The sequence below is a fragment of the Centroberyx affinis genome, unplaced genomic scaffold (assembly GCF_046629955.1).
Source record: "Centroberyx affinis isolate AG114_WGS23_722 - 3 ecotype Tasmania unplaced genomic scaffold, CSIRO-AGI_Caff_v1 ptg000754l_1, whole genome shotgun sequence".
Classification (NCBI taxonomy): domain Eukaryota; kingdom Metazoa; phylum Chordata; class Actinopteri; order Beryciformes; family Berycidae; genus Centroberyx; species Centroberyx affinis.
The window spans coordinates 68669-87590 of NW_027279366.1; the positions used below are offsets into that span (position 1 = coordinate 68669).

The window sequence follows — 18922 nt, forward strand, 5'->3', positions numbered from 1 at the left end:
CAGCGAAGCAGATGGAAACAGTTGAAAACACAACCGGTCTTTGGACAAAAAAATAAAATCTACACCAAAATTCTCTGTGGATGTGGTTTGCGAGATGAGCAGAGCTGGAGTGGGAATGCATGATCGAAGTTTACCATCTGAAAGCTTGAGGTGAACAGTATTTTCTTCCGTCTTTCCCGTAGGACTTGAACGTGTCAAGAGTCATGTACTCACACTGAGGCTGATGATGTCACAACTGAGGTGGAGCTGTCTCTGTTTGATGACGTGGATGGTCCCCGTCTCCTCCTTCTTCACCTGGGCACACACACACACACAGCAGTAGACAGGTTACATTTAGAAGGAGTTCCGATTTCAAACACAGTCTCCTGGAAAAAAACGCCTCGGAAACCTGACTAACTCAAGAGGAAGTGAGGTAAGAAGCGGCAGGAAGTAAAGAGGAAGTTGAGTGCGTACCAAGAGGAAGTGTACGGTATCTCCTCTGCAGAAGGCCAGGATGGGGTTAACCGTCTTCTGGACAGGAACAAACTGCCAGGCCAGCTGAGGAACACTGGAGGGGTCCGACTGGGGAGAATCAGCACAGCTGGTCAGTAACTGAGATGAAGCTTTAATGACCGAAAGTTAGGCAAATAGTAACAGGACACAGCAGGGAAAAATAGAAAATAAACAAGAATTAAGCAAATGGTGGTTATATGAATGTGAAGAATTTGTGAAGAATTTTATATTGCGATACTGTCCCGCCAAAATATCGCGATATACGATATTATCAAGGGGGATAATATTGAATATCGGCCCAAGCCTAGCGCCTAATTCATTTTCAATTTGGCAAGATTCTGGAATGCCATGTCATCACTTTGTTCTCATTCACCCTTTTTGGTGCACTGTTGGCTTTAAATTTGAGCTCAGTAGTGATAATGTTGAGAATTAAGTTAATTGATGGGGTTTAATCCTGTACTACTATTTTCTCCAATCTACTTAATACAAGCTTCACTTGTCCAAGTTGTAAAGCTGGCATTCACACTTATTTTCAACTTACATATTTGCATACATGGGCATTTCACCTGATAATTATTCCCTTTGAGCCATTGTTGCTCTTTAGGCCACTATAGACCATTATCATTGGTTGATTGTGCCTATATAACCCCAATTAATATTTAATGTTCTTATTTATATCCCATTTTTCTTTGCTGTATCTTATTACTATTTGCTGCTACAACAACCCAATTTCCCCATGGGGACCATTACAGTTTCCTCTAATTATCTCTTAACACTAGAACTACCAAGGCAGTCATTTTGACCGTTTTTAAATTTTGCAATGTAATAACTTTGGTGAAATAAAACCCATGTAACTACAGGACCCTGACTTTTCCTAAATGTGTGTATATTTTATTCTAGCATTTATATTTTATTAAAATTACAAAACACAAAAGAGTGCTGAGTATTTCTACCCTGAATGGCCATAACGGTCATATTGACCATATGCATTATAGATGGTGTATCATTTCAGTGTTTGCTACTTTTTCCCACTCTTAAAGATCCGCGTCACCGTTGCCTAGCAACTATTTTTTCTAGTTGTTTTACACTATTGCAAAGCTAAAACCTAGCAGGTAGTGTGTGGGAGCTGCACATGGAAGGTGGAGATTACCTGTGTTGACTGTGAGTAATTGATCCACAAGTGTCAGTGAAACTGATGCGTGGTGTTTGCTCCCAAAACAACCTGATGCCTTGTTCAAGTGAGCCCACTTAGAGGAGAATACTTTCATTATGATTTTACAGCATGATATTTTTGCTCACTAAAACAAATATTGCTTTCTAAATCAGTTTGTTTTCCCGCAGTTTAGCAAATTTTCATATTCTTTTCCTGTGACCGTCAGATTGACTGTTTTGGCCATTTTGGGGTATATGCGTTTCATACGTGTCCATAAAGGTTTTTACTATGCATTGAAATGCATACTGGTGATGTTTTTATAAGTTATTGTTCCAAGGATGAATAAATTGTTTTTATTTTACAAAGAAAATAATAGAATATTGATCTAATTAGGGCCCGAGCACGACTTCGTGCGAAGCCCTATTGAAACTGAAGGAATTATTATTATTATTATTATTATTATTATTTTTCCTCCAAATAAATCGCAGTTTTGAGGGCCTAAACGTGCACGAAAAGTTGCGAAACTTTGCACACGCGTCAGAACTGGTGAAAAATTATATATTTTATGGGTCTCGCGCATGGGTGTGGCAAAATGGCTCAATAGCGCCCCCTACAAATTTCAAAAAAATACTCACGGATGTACGTTTGTCCTAGACGTACGAAACTTGGTAGGCACGTGTATCATGTCCAGACTTAAAAAAAAGTCCGTAGGTACCATGCACCTAAACCCGACAGGAAGTCCGCCATTTTGAATTGAGTGCCACATTTTGGGGCGTTTTTGGCCGTTTGCAGGGGTCGTACTTTAACGAATTCGTCCTAGGCGAATGATCAGATCCGCGTCAAACTCGGTCAGCGTGTATAAAAGACCTGGACGATGAAAAGTTATCAAAAGCTTGAGTTTTCGTCACACGGCGTGGGCGTGGTGAGGCGGCGAATTTCCACGTTTCGCCACGAAACAGGAAGTGGCTTGTAACTGGCCTGTACATGGTCAAATCTGGACCAAACTTCACACGCTGCATGAGAGTCCCGGCCTGAACGCGTCTACGTGCCGATATTCGGTCATAGCCATAGCGCCGCCTACTGGCGACAGGAAGTTCTGTGAACTTGAGCTTACGTTGTCCGATCTGCACCGGATTTCACATGAGGGACGAGAGTCCAGGCCTGAGGACATCTACATGTCCCGCGGCTGTAACACACCCCGACTTGCACACGGAGGCGAGGGCCCGCTCATCACTGCTTGCAGTTTTAATTCGAATTTGTATCTGTAATTACAATAGCAGGTTCTGTGGTTGTTGATTAACTAATACATTTTCAAATTCATTAGAATGTGTCCTGATGTTTATTATTACCTATCCTAACATTACAGATCCATTTATTCTTAGATTTTATATTGATTACTGAAATTATATGCAAATAATGTATGAACGGTCAGAATGACCGCTATGGCCATTCTAGTAGTTATAGAAAGAGTGTTAACTGCACATGTAAATTAGCTGTCCAGTCCAATAGGAAAATAAAGTGCAGAATTAGGGACAAACAAATAAAATGCATTAAACAGTAGGGACAGAGCAGGTGGTCAGACAGGGAGACGGACCTTGCCATAGGGGAAAGTCATCCAGACTTTCAGGGAGGGCTTCAGTCCAATCACCAGAATCTGGAACCAAGAAAGCATCACACATACATTACTTTGGAGAATTGGAGGGTGTTTAAGGTCTGAACAAGTGTGTGTGTGTGTGTGTGTGTGTGTGTACCTTGGTGAGTGAACCCATAGCTAGCAGAGAGTAGTGTGTGATGGGATGGTCTCTGAGGTCTGGAGGAGTGTGTAGCGGCTCGATGCAGCAGACCTCCCCTTTAGAACCGCTGAAGAGACAGCGAGAGTCACAGGATCGCATCCCCATCACCCTCCTAGACAGACAGAGAGAGAGAGAGATACAGATAGAGAGAGGTGGAAATGACGGAAAAGGGGTAACAAATTAGCATGAACCAAAAGAAAAGGAAAAAAAAAAAACAGGTTTGAGGTTTAAAGGTGATACTTATAGTTTTTTAACATCAATAAATCGTGTTAGTTTTGAGACGCTAGTACAGATATCGTATAAACAAGACCATCACTAAAGAAGAAGAAGATTTAGAGCCTCTACACTGCATTTTACATTTTACAGGTCGGATTTGGCGGGAAATCTGTTGAAATGCTTTATGGCAGAAAGAGAGATTGCTTTACGGCACAAAACAGGAAGAGGGCGCTGTTCTTCCAGCGCAAACAGAGCTAAAGTTTATCCTCTTCGGGGAGGGGGAGGGGGGGACAGGAAGCAACAGGGTTTATGGGAAATGTGGTCTTCATTTTTTAGAAACACTAGCAGTAACAATACTACTGGTGTGAGACAGAGGCTGGCAATCATCTTGGAGCTGTATGGAGGACATTTATGGACATTTTTTTGAAGCCTAAAGCACTGGCCTCCATTTAGTGCAATTATTTATCTCTCTTCTCCAGCAGTGAGCCTGGAGAACTCCTGGCAAGTCGTATGAAGAAAAAAACACTTATCCGATTTTGTACTGGCATGAGGATGAGTAGATAATAACCAAATTGTAATTTTTGGGTGAACTAATCCTTTAACACAAGAGTCCATCCCAGCTTCGTTCAAAATTCTGGGTTACAGCCCAATTATATAATTGAAATAATGACATGTAAAACCCAAAGATTAAATCTATACATTATAGACAAACGTACAAAAAATCCAGCCAATGTGATTAACTCACTAATTTACACTTTTACCAGTGTTAGAGTTGCATTAGTGTGTGTTGGGCTGCATTCCCCAAAGCAAAACACATTTACAAAAAAAAGACTTCTTTCTAGTCTTCTTCTAGTCTTTTTTGCTACTGCTTGGCCTGTTACTGCTTTAACAGATGTAGGATTTGGAGTGATGAACAGAACTTAAGTATAATGATGTAGTCTATATCTGGAGGGTCTTGGCTGCTGAATGAATGGATGATAACCCTGCATATGCTTATACAAACACACACTTTACCACAGATTAGGTCAGTGTACAGCATAACACTCTGCTGCCATCTAGCGTTCACAGCCAGTAATGCGTCTACACAGGAGCTGGTTAGATGTAACTAACTCAGCTGTCATAGTAACCTCAATTTGGAAACAAATCTACCATATCTATTTATTTTTTTTAACTTCTAACATTAAAGAATGGATCTACAGCCACACCACAACAATCTTTGAATGCATACTAATTTACCTAAAAGCCAGCTCAAATACTGATCCACCACTGTCGTTGCATACTGCAAGAGTCGGGTCATCTGTGAACTAGACGAGAGAAAGAGAGAGAGGGAATAACACACAAACAGACAGAAAATTGGTGATGCATTATGTTATTGGGGATTCAACCCATACAACAGTCATCTGTGATTGAGTAAAAAATGTTGTAGTGCTAGTGTGGAAACATTTTCTTAAATTCTCAAACATTCTGATCCCAAGATCTCACTGAAATGTTCCAGTGCTTTTGTCACATGGGGAACCAAAAACAAAAAAAAAAAACCTGATGATTTGTTTTGGGTCCTAGCCCATACTTTAAGAAACACTGAATGACACAATCATAAGCTTCCTTCTGTTTTTTCTCCGTTTCTCCATACACTTAATCATACTTTTATATGCACAATAGCATTACCAGGACAGGACATCGGTGATGGTCAGAGTAGGTGGCTGGATGTGTGTGTGTGTGTGTGTGTGGTACCTTCACATGCAGTATAGCTGTTCCTGGAGGGTGGGCATCAGTGATAGTTCTCAGGAGCTTCCCATTGGCTAGATCCCACATGGTAATCTAACCAAACAAACACAAGGACAGAGGGACCAAGACAAAGACTGAAGTAGTAGTAGAGAAGGAGAGCAGAGAACACATAGTGGCAGTTGACGAGCATCAACTTCCCCTTTTGTGTGTGTGTGTGTGTGTGTGTGTGTGTGTCCATGCATTTGAGCAATCCTTGAAAAGTGTCAATCTCGTAGAAGTTGCACCCCAATGCAACGGCAAGTCAAATAAAAATAACTGAAAAAATGGATGCTGAGTAAGTTAGTATAGTGAAACATCTTTTCTAGGACAGTTTGGACTGGTTTCTGAACTTGTGTGTTTTTTTTTTATTATTTTCATGATTGTATAATATTGATGTTTCTATTAGGTGTTTTAGTGTAAAAATGGGAAATTAGTAGCATATACATGTCAGTCCCTTTTCCTGCCTGCCTCCTAGCCTAGACCTCAGGACTGCAATGGAAATAAGTCATGTGACTTTACTGCAATATCCTGATGAATTTTAGTACTGTATGTACATTTGTACATTGTATATTAATTTATCGAATAAAGTCAATCACTCAATCAATCAAACAACAAGGCAACAGTAATTGATGTGGACCCCTCTGGGCCAATCAAATATGTCACCTTGTTTTGACCTGTAGTTGTAGCGCCCCCTTGTGTAATATTGAAAATACTGGTGGTGAGATGCATCACTTCCCCAAGTATTCTCAAAATCCAACCAGGCCATAAGGAGGATGCAATAACGATGAAAACATCATCACTGCATCCAAGCCAAGAACAGTTTATTTAACCTAACCTCATCTCTGCCAAGAACACATTTAGTTAACTGGCATCACCTTACAGTATATGACTTCTGGGTAATGAAGTCTTTCAAACTTTCAAAAATTCTAACCGTTATCTCCCACTGCCGCGGCTACAAATGTGTGAAGTTGCCACATGCATCTTAAATTTATGTGCATCTCCGGATTAAAAACGACACACATCAAAATGTCTAAAGTAAACGAACTGTATCACCAGAATCGTTCAACTCTATCCATCTGTGTCCTGCCTCCGTCTTCTTCACTCATCTCACCTCTGTTCACCTCCACTCCTCCCACCCTCTAAACAGCAACCTAACCCAGTCAAGCAGTTTCCAGTTAATGATATAAATATCGGGACGTTATTAGCGTTACTGTTTTCCCCCGTTCTTCCACCCCTTTTGATCATTTACATATTGTGAAAGCGATTCATAAAAAGCACACCGCACCGCAAACAATACCACCTGTTAGTCAGACGGTATATTGTAGAAATTAATGTTAACTAATGAAAATGAATGTAAATTATTTAAAAATCAATAGATAAAGTTACACTGTATCCCAGGCCGTTGATTATGCCAGTGATTCTCAACCTTTTTCATATCAAGGACCACTAATTTAGTCCACATCAGAGCCATGGACCCCCATTTGATTCGATTTTGTCTCTCGGACCCAAATCTGAGAATATTTTTATTGTTAGGTATGAATTTGTCCAGAATTCCATGACTATCTGTATTGTAGGTAGAGAGATAACAGAGAAACTATGATCAGAACAGTCATTCCTCTACATTCTCTAATTGTGTTAACTTCTTGTAAATGAAATAATGCTGAAGTTTAACACTTCATCAATTTGCTTGGGACCCCCTGGAACCCCCCCAAGGACCCCTGGCGGTCCCCGGACCCCACGTTGAGAACCACTGGATTAGGCTATCATTCGACACATGTGGAAATGTTTATTAAATATGACTCACACTCTGTGAGTCATATGCTGTAATGATTACTCACCGCTTTGATTGTGGTTGTAAACGCCAGTTTCCATCTGATTTGATTCAGTTTATCATGATAAAAAAAGAAATGACCATACGCACGTCCCATAAACTTTTAAGCAGGTGCTAGAGTGAAGTAGAGCTAAAGCAATACATTTAAGAAAGAGAACGCTGCACATTGCTGCCAATGCTCCCATATATTTATCTTACAAAGGTCTTCATCAGGTCACGATCACCACCAGCCAATTTATGTTTTCAGTAAGTGACATCATAAACATTCAGTTTATCATGGCCAACATTGCAATTACATCAGTAGGAGTGACTGAGGAGGAAGAGGTTCAACGTTTCTGCTGCCCATTGACACACAGCCGGACAGGTGTTGCATATGTAAAGCTTCATTAACATGTGAGGAGCTGAGGATAACACAGTGGTAACGTGGCTCCGTCATGGTATTCACAGGTGTGGTAAATTTATGAATCAGGGAAAATTACCGTGGTGTCGATTTTGGAGTTTTATGAATTAGCGGGTCACTGTGAACACACTGTTTCCGTAACATATGTTTGTTTTATCTTTACGTAGAGACCGTGCAGAGCAGTACACAATGTTCCAGCAATTTTCCAAAGCCATGGTCTTATGTTGAGGAATGGAGAATGAACAAAAAAATGTGTCAGGGCTATATTAATGATTTGATTTAATAGGAAGAGTGCATATTAATAAACATTTAAAACCAAATGTAACTCATTTTGAACTCATGTACCACTTCCAATTTCGTTCCTTATACAAAGACATCTAGGTCTCTATCTGTACTTGCCTTTTTAGAAAAAAACAAACAGTTTGACACATTAAGATGTAAATGTAAACATTCAAGTCACATTAGATGGACAATGGACTCCCTATTATGGAGGGAAAACGATTTATGTGAACATTTAATTATTTTGGTATGGATCTTTATGGTTTGTGTATGACTTTATTACCATGCAAAGTTAATTTATATTGAATATTTATTTAAATTGAATACTACTTCTACTGCCAACGTCCGGTTTAGTTTATGCATAATGGAGTCTCCTGTTTGGAATGACTGAATTTCGGTGGGAAGCCTACAGATCCATTGCAGTCTCTGTGAGAGTTTGTGTGTGTGTGTGTGTATATACGTACCTGTCCTTTAGCAAAGCCGCAGAGAAGTCGGGAGCAGTCGTGGTTGATGCTGAGGGCGGAGACGGCCCCGTACTCCGCCCCCGTCGCCGTGGTACCCAGACAGAGCCGCAGAGCCTGGTTGGCGTCTGGAGAGGAGGATGAGGAAGATGAGGAGGACAGGCGTCAAACTTGAAGTAGAGATGTAGACTTACTGGAAGGTGGTGAAGGCATAATGGTATATAATGTCTTCGGTAACACTTTACAATAAGGGTCACTAAGTTAATGCTTAATAAGGGTTAGTTAATGCTTAATTACCATCTAACTAATGTGTAATTTACTAATGGTGTTCATGTTAACTAAGGTATTAATTTATACATGATTTAATAGTTTATAAAGATGACTATTAAATTATGTATAAATGAATACCTTAGTTAACATGAACACCATTAGTAAATGATTACCAGACACATTAGTTAACTGTTACTTAAGGGTTAGTTAATGCTTATTAAGCATTAACTAACCCTTAACTTAGTAGGGTTGCAAAATTCTGGGAATTTTCAAAGTTGGAAACTTTCCATGGGAATTAACGGGAATTTATGGGAATTAATGGGAATAAACGGGAATAAACCAGGAATTTACTAAGTTGAAGGTATGCTCTTAATAGGGAACTTAAATATAGTTGGGGAAAATATATTTTAGCATAATCCTGACTAAAACAACCAGATATCATGCAAGTACAGTTGAATATCTATGCTATTCCTCAATCACATGCACATAGCACACTGCTTACTGCAGGGCTGTTGAGACCACGCCCCCTACATGCAACTCAACATTCATGTTTTTGTTCTTCAATGAAAGAATTGATTGTTCAATAAAATATTTAACACTTGATAAAGTTCTACTTACAAATAAATCTGTTTTAATTGTATTATTTTGGATGGATGTCTGCTTATAACAAAACAAATATTTATGCTTGGATATGATACCTTTCCATTATATTACCCTCAATTCCCAGTTAATTCCCATTAATTCCCATTAATTCCCATTAATTCCCATAAATTCCCATAAATTCCCATAATTCCCATGGAAAGTTTCCAATTTGAAATATTTCCAAAATTCCCCAGCTTAACTTCCCATGGAAATTTACCGGAAACTTTCCGGAAATTTACCGGAAATTTTCCACCCCTTTGCAACCCTATAACTTAGTGACCCATATTGTGTTACCATGTCTTCCACCTTGACAAATGTTTCTAGAATTGAAAAATCGGACACATTCCAGGTTTTCCCAATCCTCCATCACACTTAATGAACAGGCAGAATCAAAGAACACATCAACACCAAAAATACAGAACATATCCTTGCACCAATTAAATACAAACCGCAAAAAAAGCAACAAAAAAAAAACTCCATACGGCAAAGACCAAATCAAACAGCAAAGCATGCTCCAAAGTAGCCTGGTGTGACATGACTGCAGAGGTCTAACAGCCAGTCAGCCATAACCCAAAAAATGAATAGCACAGGGGACCGACACATGAAGCATGCATGACCCTCTGGCAGAGACGTCCGTACCTTTTCCTGCACAGGCATCATTAGGACAGCAATGCAAAGAGACAAAGTGTCAGCACTGCCGACACCCTCCGTCCCGATCAACCCGCCTACACCCAAGTGTGAGCCCAACCCCGTCGGCCTCAATTTCAACACCAGCCCAAGCAACGGCTGAGTCATGGTCGTTTGGTGCTATGGAAGAGTCAAAATCTTACGTACGGTGCCTTTTTTAAAAGGGGAAGCTTGGGGGGATTAGTTGGACATTTAAAGGAATAGTTCACCCAAAAATGAAAATCCTGTCATCATCTCCTCCCCCTCATGCCAGTTGAAACACAGGTGAAGTTTGTCCATATAACACACAGGGAGGCTGCCAGCACAACTCCATAGCAGCCTTCTCCAAAACAACTGAAGTCAGTGGGGACCAGTTCTTTAGAGTTCCAAAAAAGACCTACAGTATATTTACACCATCATTTAGTGCAAATCTTAACTACAGCTGATTGATTTGCAACAAATAATGGTGTATAGGTCTTTCTATTCACAGTGTGATTGTTTGGCTGTTTTTGTTTTGGAACTCTAAAGAACAGGTCCCCATTGACTTCAGCTGTTTTGGAGAAGGCTGCTACCAAGTTGTGCTGGCAACCTCCCTGTGTGTTATATGGACTAACAAATTTCACCTGTGTTTTCATTTGGCATGAGGGGGAGTAGATGATGACGGGATTTTCATTTTTGGGTGAACTATTCCTTTAAGTGTCTCTGAGTCATCGATCATGCCGAAAGCCACAGACGAGAACTTTCTCTTCAGTCAAGTTCTCCTATACTGTCCAAAGTTTTCAGAGTAGTAATGTGTTTTTAGCTTTTTACCAAGATGTATGCTTAGTCATAGTCTCTCCCTCTGTGAGTGTCTCTATGCTTCTAGTTATGCAGCACACATTTCCAATGGTAAAAATCATGGCTGGGATATAGACCTTGGAGACCTTGCAGGGACAGGCTGTGAGCAGTGCATTGCTCTAGCAGCTGGACAATTGATTTCCCGAAGGACAGAAGCATAACATAACTTTCTGGCAGTAGGGGAAGTAGCCTTGAACCCTGATATAGCCTATAGCCCACTGTGCTTGCAGGGTACAGCTGACTGGCAAGCACTCTCTTTTCATACCTGTTAGCGATACAAAAGTTCGAATTTTTTTTAGATTTTAGCCGCTAGGAGCAATGTGACGGCCGGGAACAGGTTAGTCGTTTAGTTACGAGGAAAAAAATAGGAGGAGAAAATTAAATCTGCTGGGTTTAAATAATGTTTAAAAAAAAAATGAAATAAAATAAAAAATAAAAATGGTGGTAGTATCATGATGGCTGTCCCTACATATATAGGTATTTCTCTAGACCCTGACACATATCTGTAAAAATTTTTAATTATATAAATACAACAGGTGTGTCTTTTTTCCTTATTGTGTTTTTTTCCCTAATTGTGATTTTTGCCTTATTGTGATTTGATCTAGCTGACTTTGTATAGAAGGGTGTTAAGACCCAATTTTCTTACATGAATTTAAGATTTCTTCTTTTCCTCTAACTTAATACAATATTTTTGAACGTAGCTGATGTAGATTTTGATATATGGGATGTTGTATCTGATATTATGTTTATGTTTATATATAAGATATACATGTATGTTTGATATTTTTGAAGTATGGCTTTTGTACTACTGTTTTTTTCTCTATGTATCTGTTTTCTATGTACTTTATTGAACTGTTAATTATTTTTGGAGGTTTATCACCCTGGGCGGTTTGGATGGTTAACCACACCTGCCATCATAGAGCTTGTCAGCCTATGGGTGTGCATGATGTATAAATATGGGCGTGGTTTCCATTTTTCAAACATTTTAACCTTACAAAGATCCAAGTAGGATCGAAACGTTGTCACTATTAAACTTTTGTGGCATGGAGCAAGTGTGCAGGCGTTACTCCTTCTTTCTTTAAATCATGTTTAACCTTCACATAAACCTACCAGAATACATAGATGTACTAGTGTCACGTTATGGTTGCGCCACCCAGGACTCAATCTCACAACCGTTCTCATCATAGCCCGAATTTACTGAGCCAACTAGGAAGTGGCTATACATGTGTTGTTGTTTTTGTTCACAGAATGACTTTAAAACGGCTGCGTTTTGAGGGTCCCTGGTGGTCTTTATGTCAAAAAAAAATGTTTGGCACTGTGGAATCTGCTTGCAGCAAAGGAGGCAGTGAAATAATTTGAATGTAGGTTGAATTTATTTTGTCAAAATGACATAATTCTCTGCTCACTCATTTGCATATATCTTCAGTATAGTTTCATCAAAAATTTTTACATTTGTATCACAGATACCTGGATGATGGTCTTTACGATAATTTAGTTGGATGTAATATTTTGTATATCAGTACAGACATATATTTTATTGCTATAGTTCACAAAATCACCCACATGAGACATTGTATGCCATAACTCGTATTTTAGTAAAAATTTTTGGTTTTTTTTACTACCTAAAGATGATATTGTTGTAGGTAAATAAAATCTGCTCAGCCTTTCAAATGCCTTAGGTGTTGGCATGATATGCAAATTATTCCACATTTGTCTAGTGTAGTGAAAAGTTTGACAGTTTAGCAAAATTTCAGTTCGTCCAGGTGGTGATGAGAATTTTGTAATTTATTTTCGTTGAGATTGGTCAAATATTGAACCAACATTTACGTAAGGTTTCAATGCTTCACTCTGAAACTTTGAAAACTGTCAAATGTCAAACTGTATTAACTGCTGATATTGAAAAAACTTTCAATTTTTGCAGAATAAGACATATGTACTCACTCCCGTGGGTTTGAGCCCAGCTCATGACCTACCTCTGTGTACAGTACAATTTACAGTTAAGACAATTATAATCACTGTGGGATCAATTTGGGATTTTTTTTAAAGACTTTATATAACTTTCAATGTCTGCAGATTATTTGGAAGTTGGCTTGGTGTCATTTCGACTTTCGACGTGGGAAGAGTTTATGAAAAAAACTAAAATATTCCTCTCACATTACTACATCCTCAGAAAATTGCATATATGGCTGTTTGGTAATGAATTTTTTGAAGTAATTTGCTATAGCGCCACCATCAGGAAGAGTGGCCCCATATTACAGTATGTCGTTTTAGACCGGACCAGACTACTCTGCAAAGTTTCATGCATTTTCGTTCATGGAAAAGCAGTTTTTGTCAGAAGAGAGAAAGATAGATATAAAGAATGTGTACAAAAACATCAAGTGAGAATCTAGAAATGCATGGCTTGGATGGGACTCTACAAGTGGGACAGGGAGAGTGGATTGATCATGTTAAATCTGACAGACTTATCCAATAGTTGGCTAATTAAACTAACATTTACCCTTCACCTGCTTATGAATATCAAAATATCTCCCTCAGCAGTGCACACATACACACTGCTCTTTGTCTACTGTTTGACGCACACACTCATTCAGCCTTTATTTATACAAGGTGGGGCACACTGGGCAAGCTCTCATTTTCAGGTGTGCCATGTGAACAGGAAGAGAACAACATCATATAATATGTAATAAATTAATATATTAATTAATATTAATATGTTAATTAATATAAAAAGTAGAGAAGGCTACAACAGTATATACAGAGAGAACCTCCAGTATTTGTTAAACATCATATTATTTGATGTTAACAGATTATTCATGATATTCACAAATCATACGTACAAACAGATTTCATATTAAATTGTGCTTACAAACAGGATTAATCATTCTTCCTCTTGGAGTCTTGAAACTCAAATTGGCTTTTGTTCCAAAAAAAAACAAAACATTGAGTTTTGAAAGCCAGAAATCTCAGCATATATTATGGTAATTTTGTACTATGGGACAGTACAGGTCTTGCTCATTGCCCCTTTAAAGCTCTTCTTTGGTGGCATTTTGGCATTAGCAACACTTTCTGTATCTGCAAAGGAAGCCTCAGTTGACCCGCCTTTTATGGTGCTACCAGGTCACTGTGCAACCCATATAAGAACAACTGGCATTCACTATTAGACCTACAGTAAGAACTAAATGGAGTTCTTGTGCATGTTTCATGAATCCATTGTTGTTTTCAAATTCAGTTTTGTGAATGGGGCCTTAAAGCAATATTCCACTAGTTTTAATATGGGGGTTATTTAGCACTTGACCCCCATGAAAACCAGAATATAAACTAAACACCAAGATCAGATGCAGCTGGACGAGTTTGTAGTGTTATGATTTTTACCTCCCATTCATTTGACTGAGGCCATGAAAACAGCCTGAAAACTGACATTTAACATGTTGGTGAACAGATTCAACAACAGATCCTGCTACTGTGATTTTCAATGGACCTTTGGTCCGGTGTTTAGAACAGTAATTCTCGACCTTTTTCATATCAAGGACACCTGATTTAGTCCACATTAGGGCCACGGACCCGCATTTGATGAGATTTTGTCTCTCGGACACCAATCTGAGAATATTTTTAGAGTTAGATATGATTTTGTCCAGAATTCCATGACTATCTGTATTGTAGGAAGAGAGATAACAGTGAAACTATGATCAAAACAGTGTTCTACATTCTCTAGTTAACTTCTTGTAAATGAAATAATGTTTTTTTTTTGTTCATAATTGGGCTGTGATTTCTATTCTGTCTTATTCTGTCTGTACTTATTATATTTTGTTCAACAGTTTCCATGTAGTTACCGGTATGTTTGTTTTGTGTTGTATTGTTATTTTTATCTAATAATAATAAAAATGGTGAAGTTTAACAATTGGTGAAATTTAACATAATTGTTATTGTTTAACAGTTTAACAATAACAACAATATCAATTTGCTGGGGACCCCCTGGAACCCCCTCAAGGACCCCTGGTGGTCCCCAGACCCCATGTTGAGAACCACTGTTTTAGAACATAATTTGGCCAAATAGCATTTTTATCGACAGAAGAGAACATAGCGGAGGGATACCATTTAGGAGAGATAGTTCCTGTTTAGGAAATCGGATCAACTTGTATTTTTAAATACTAATTTTAGTGTAAGCCAAGAATAGAAATGCAAAATGAGGACAGACCAGTTACTGCTTTATTGTCTTAAAAGCAGGATATAATATATTTTCGTGGCCTCATTCAAATGAATGGGAGGTAAAAATCATAACACTACAAACTCGTCCAGCTGCATCTGATCTTGGTGAGTTGTTTATATTCTGGTTTTCATGGCGGTCAAGAGCCAAATAACCCCCATGTTAAAACTAAGTGGAATATTGCAGTGCAGTGAAGTGCAAACTGTAGGCATTTTTGGACATGTGTTGGGGAATTGAGAGGTCAGCTGATGTGACACCAAGAGTTGGTGTTGGTGTTTACTAAAGTTTCATCAGAGAAAAGACTGAAAGAGATCAAAAAGAAAGACAGATCAATACATTGATCTGTCTGGCCTCTGAACATCAGAATTCAACCAGCCTAATCAATTTGCTGTGGTCATCAGAAAGTGCAGTGTTTGTTGTACTGCATACAGTGGTAAAAACTGATTTCTTTTTCACATACTCTATGTTTTCATACATTCTGTGTGCAATACCTTCTAGGGTTGAACAATTAATCGAAATTTTATCGAAATCGCAATATGGCCTACTGCAATTTTCAAAGCACAGGAGGCGCAATATTTGTTAAAGGTGAAAAGTGTCAAAATACCATTTTAAAGTAAATATTGTGGTGCTGCAGAGATGTCCTGGCCTACACATCATATTCTACAGACTTAAGAAAACATCTTTGTTTGGTACAGATCCCCGCAAAAATCCCACCATAATCATTTTAATACGTTTTTCAGTGAAAATGAGAATAATGATGTAAAAATTATCATTCCCTCTAATATTGCAAATCATATCGCAATTGCAATATCAGCCAAAATAATCGTAATTGGATATTTTTTCAAAATCGTTCAGCCCTAATACCTTCTAAAAGGCATGACAAGATTCTTGAAATCTTACTGCAAGATTGCAATCATATGGTTCCGTTTCAAAAATCAAATGTTTTTATTATTTTATGATTAATGTACTACTTTCTCTGCTCTTGGCATGTATGGCCCTAATATAAATAAAGGATTCCAATTTTAGAAATATTCGAACAAAAGCGCTTTGGGGATGCAATCAGCCTGATTCAATCAGTCTGGTGATCAAAGAGCCACACTCTAAGCTGTTATCACTGGGGTTTGAGAATTACATATGGTGTATTTGCCCAGGTGATAAAGGTGTGGGCCTATCGGTGAGGTCTGGGAACAGTGGAGAGCAGGGAGTGGATGGCGAAGTGGAGATAAGGAGGGAGTCGGCCGGTGCCTGGAGGTCCAGATTACCTGAGTCAATAAAAACCAGCTCCTGGTCAAGGTGACTGCAGTGCCACATCGTTTCAAACAAGCTTGGAAATCAGACCGAGAACCTGGCAGGAGTGTCACCATCTAGACAAAAAGTCAGCACTTGGGACTGTCTTCATACCTGAATAGGTGAGTACTGCTGCTTCTGTACTTTTGTAACAACAATTCAATATTCTTCTTGAGTGAATATACAGGTTATGGAAACACTGTTCTAGTGAGTTCTGTACGGGTGTAGGGTGACGTGATGGACGTCATTTAGGTCCAATAGTGAGGGACAAGCAAATATCTTGGTGATCACTTAGATCCCACAATGATGAAATTGAATTTTTTTTACATGACAAGAAATCCAGATGACTTTTATCCAAGGGGCAATTTTACCTTAACCAAGACAAGGCTAAATTCACTTTATATTTAATTCAGTCCAGGAATATGATTTTCTTAAAATTCCAATTTCAAAAAACTTTTGGAAAGATAAGGCCATCGTGTATAATCTATTTAGAAACAACTGAGAATCAATGCCTCCTGCGCTCAGTGAGGGTGCGGTGGTTAAGAATCACATATACTGCTGGCCTCGGATCAGATCCTACCAGAATGTTGCCTCCTGTCCTACTGTTTCAACAACATAATGTGGTAAAGCAATGGAAACGAGTGGTAAAGCAATTAGACCGCAGTTTATTCTGCTGAGTTGATGGTTCGGTTCTGTTCTCCACAGCTGGCCACCTCCCTTTCTGCTTCTCCAGCACCGCTGTCATCATGCCTCACCGCAGCTGCTCTGTTGAGATTAACAACGCCTCCAGCTGCTATACCCTTGTCAACCCAAGGTAATGCATTTCTATTGACATATTTTTCCTTTGAGACCAGAAAGAAACTCGTCCAATCCACATTTTTGTCTTTTGACTGACTTTGGAGACATAATGCTTTATCAGTGCTTTGGTAACACTTTACAATAAGGGTCAGTAAGTTAAGAGTTAGTTAAGGCTTAATAAGCATTAACTAACCCTTAATTAACAGTTAACTAATGTGTAATTTACTAATGGTGTTCATGTTAACTAAGGTATTAATTTATACATTATTTTATAGTTTATAAAGAAGACTATTAAATAATGTATAAATTAATACCTCAGTTAACATGAACACCATCAGTAAATGATAACCAGACACATTAGTTAACTGTTAATTAAGGGTTAGTTAATGCTTAATAAGGGTTAGTTAATGCTTAATAAGTATTAACTAACCCCTAATTAACAGTTAACTAACGTGTAATTTACTAATGGTGTTCATGTTAACTAAGGTATTAATTTATACATTATTTAACAGTTTATAAAAATGACTATTAAATAATGTATAAATGAATACCTTAGTTAACATGAACACCATTAGTAAATGATTATCAGACACATTAGTTAACTGTTAATTAGGGGTTAGTTAATGCTTAATAAGCATTAACTAACCCTTAACTTACTGACCCTTATTGTGAAGTGTTACCGATAATTTAGATCAGTGGTTCTCAACCTGGGGTCCGGGGACCACCAGGGGTCCTTGAGGGCATTCCAGGGGGTCCCCAGCAAATTGATGAATTGTTGAACTTCATTATTTTGTCATTTTAGAATGACTGTTTTGATCATAGTTTCACTGTTATCTCTCTACCTACAGTACAGATAGTCATGGAATTCTATACAAAATCATATCTGACAACAAAAAACATTCTCAGATTTGGGTCCGAGAGCCAAAATCTCATCAAACGGGGGTCCGAGGCCCTGATGCGGACTAAATTAGGGGTCCTCGATATGAAAAAAGGTTGAGAACCACTGATTTAGATGAACCCTCTGTAAGAAGCTCTTGTGTCTTCCCGCGACCAGGGTGTTCACGGAGAGCGGCTGCTGCGAGGTGCCCCTGCCGCCCATGCTGGGGCCCTGCTCCGGCGCCGGCGGCCTGTTCAACAAGACGACCGGCGCCGCCACCGGGGCCGTGGGCGTCTTCACCTACGACCTGCTCAACCCCGACCTGAACGACTACAGCCACGTGCTGGCCGTCATGTTCTCCGTGCCCTACGACCGCATGCTCTACTCCAACTGGTTCGCGGTGGGCATCTTCGAGCGGGGCGGCGACTGCGACTACAGCCTGTACGACGTCATGTACAACGGCTCGGAGAACAGCTTCGTCAGAGCCAAGGCGGACGGCTCGTGTATTTCGTACGAGGGGGACTACGCCGTCGTGAGCGCGTCCATGTCGGACACGGGCGAAGCCGTCCTGAGGGTAGACGTCAACGACACAGGCATGTACTGAGTCAACAGGGAGATCGCACGCGGTCTACCAGTCACTTGAATCAAATGAGATCAATCGATGATAGTAATTCAAATGGGAAAATATTTTTGATGTGTGTCAATTTCAATAAAAGGACAAATCTGGTGACGAGTTACTTGAAGTGTTGCTCATAAATCTTTACGGTTTACGTTATGAGTGCATATATTACAGCTCTGGAAACAATTAAGAGACCACTGCAAAATTATCAGTTTCTCTGGTTTTACTATTTATAGGTATGTGTTTGAGTAAAAATTAACATTTTTGTTTTATTCTATAAACTACTAACAAAGCCAAGCTGCTTGAATTTTTGCACCAGAAGTGGCATAAAGT

The 18922-nt window shown here is 39.1% G+C and overlaps 2 protein-coding genes across 6 annotated transcripts in view; one reads left to right on the forward strand and one right to left on the reverse strand.

Moving 5' to 3' along the window:
- The window catches only part of vps8 (VPS8 subunit of CORVET complex), a 74636-nt gene that overhangs the window by 47950 nt on the left and 7764 nt on the right, over nucleotides 1-18922 (reverse strand). For 4 of the 5 annotated variants that reach the window (XM_071519966.1, XM_071519964.1, XM_071519965.1 and 1 more), the window contains exons 7-13: nucleotides 8393-8517; nucleotides 5386-5472; nucleotides 4891-4958; nucleotides 3397-3550; nucleotides 3240-3299; nucleotides 454-561; nucleotides 214-294 (exon numbers count right to left, since the gene is read on the reverse strand). In XM_071519966.1, the coding sequence (XP_071376067.1) occupies nucleotides 214-294; nucleotides 454-561; nucleotides 3240-3299; nucleotides 3397-3550; nucleotides 4891-4958; nucleotides 5386-5472; nucleotides 8393-8517 (683 nt within the window). Of the gene's footprint in view, nucleotides 1-213; nucleotides 295-453; nucleotides 562-3239; nucleotides 3300-3396; nucleotides 3551-4890; nucleotides 4959-5385; nucleotides 5473-8392; nucleotides 8518-9940; nucleotides 9947-18922 lie in introns of all 5 variants that reach the window. The other variant, XM_071519967.1, reaches the window with a different exon arrangement.
- LOC139644559 (DELTA-sagatoxin-Srs1a-like) lies at nucleotides 17042-18574 on the forward strand. The gene is made up of 2 exons (XM_071519961.1): nucleotides 17042-17109; nucleotides 18148-18574. The coding sequence occupies exons 1-2, from the start codon at nucleotides 17042-17044 to the stop codon at nucleotides 18572-18574; spliced, it is 495 nt and encodes a 164-aa protein (XP_071376062.1).

Coding starts and splice junctions, on each gene's coding strand:
- LOC139644559 (XM_071519961.1), top strand. CDS start 17,042: ATGCCTCACCGCAGCTGCTCTGTTGAGATTAACAACGCCTCCAGCTGC. Junction 17,110..18,147: donor TATACCCTTGTCAACCCAAG/GTAATGCATTTC, acceptor TCCCGCGACCAG/GGTGTTCACGGAGAGCGGCT.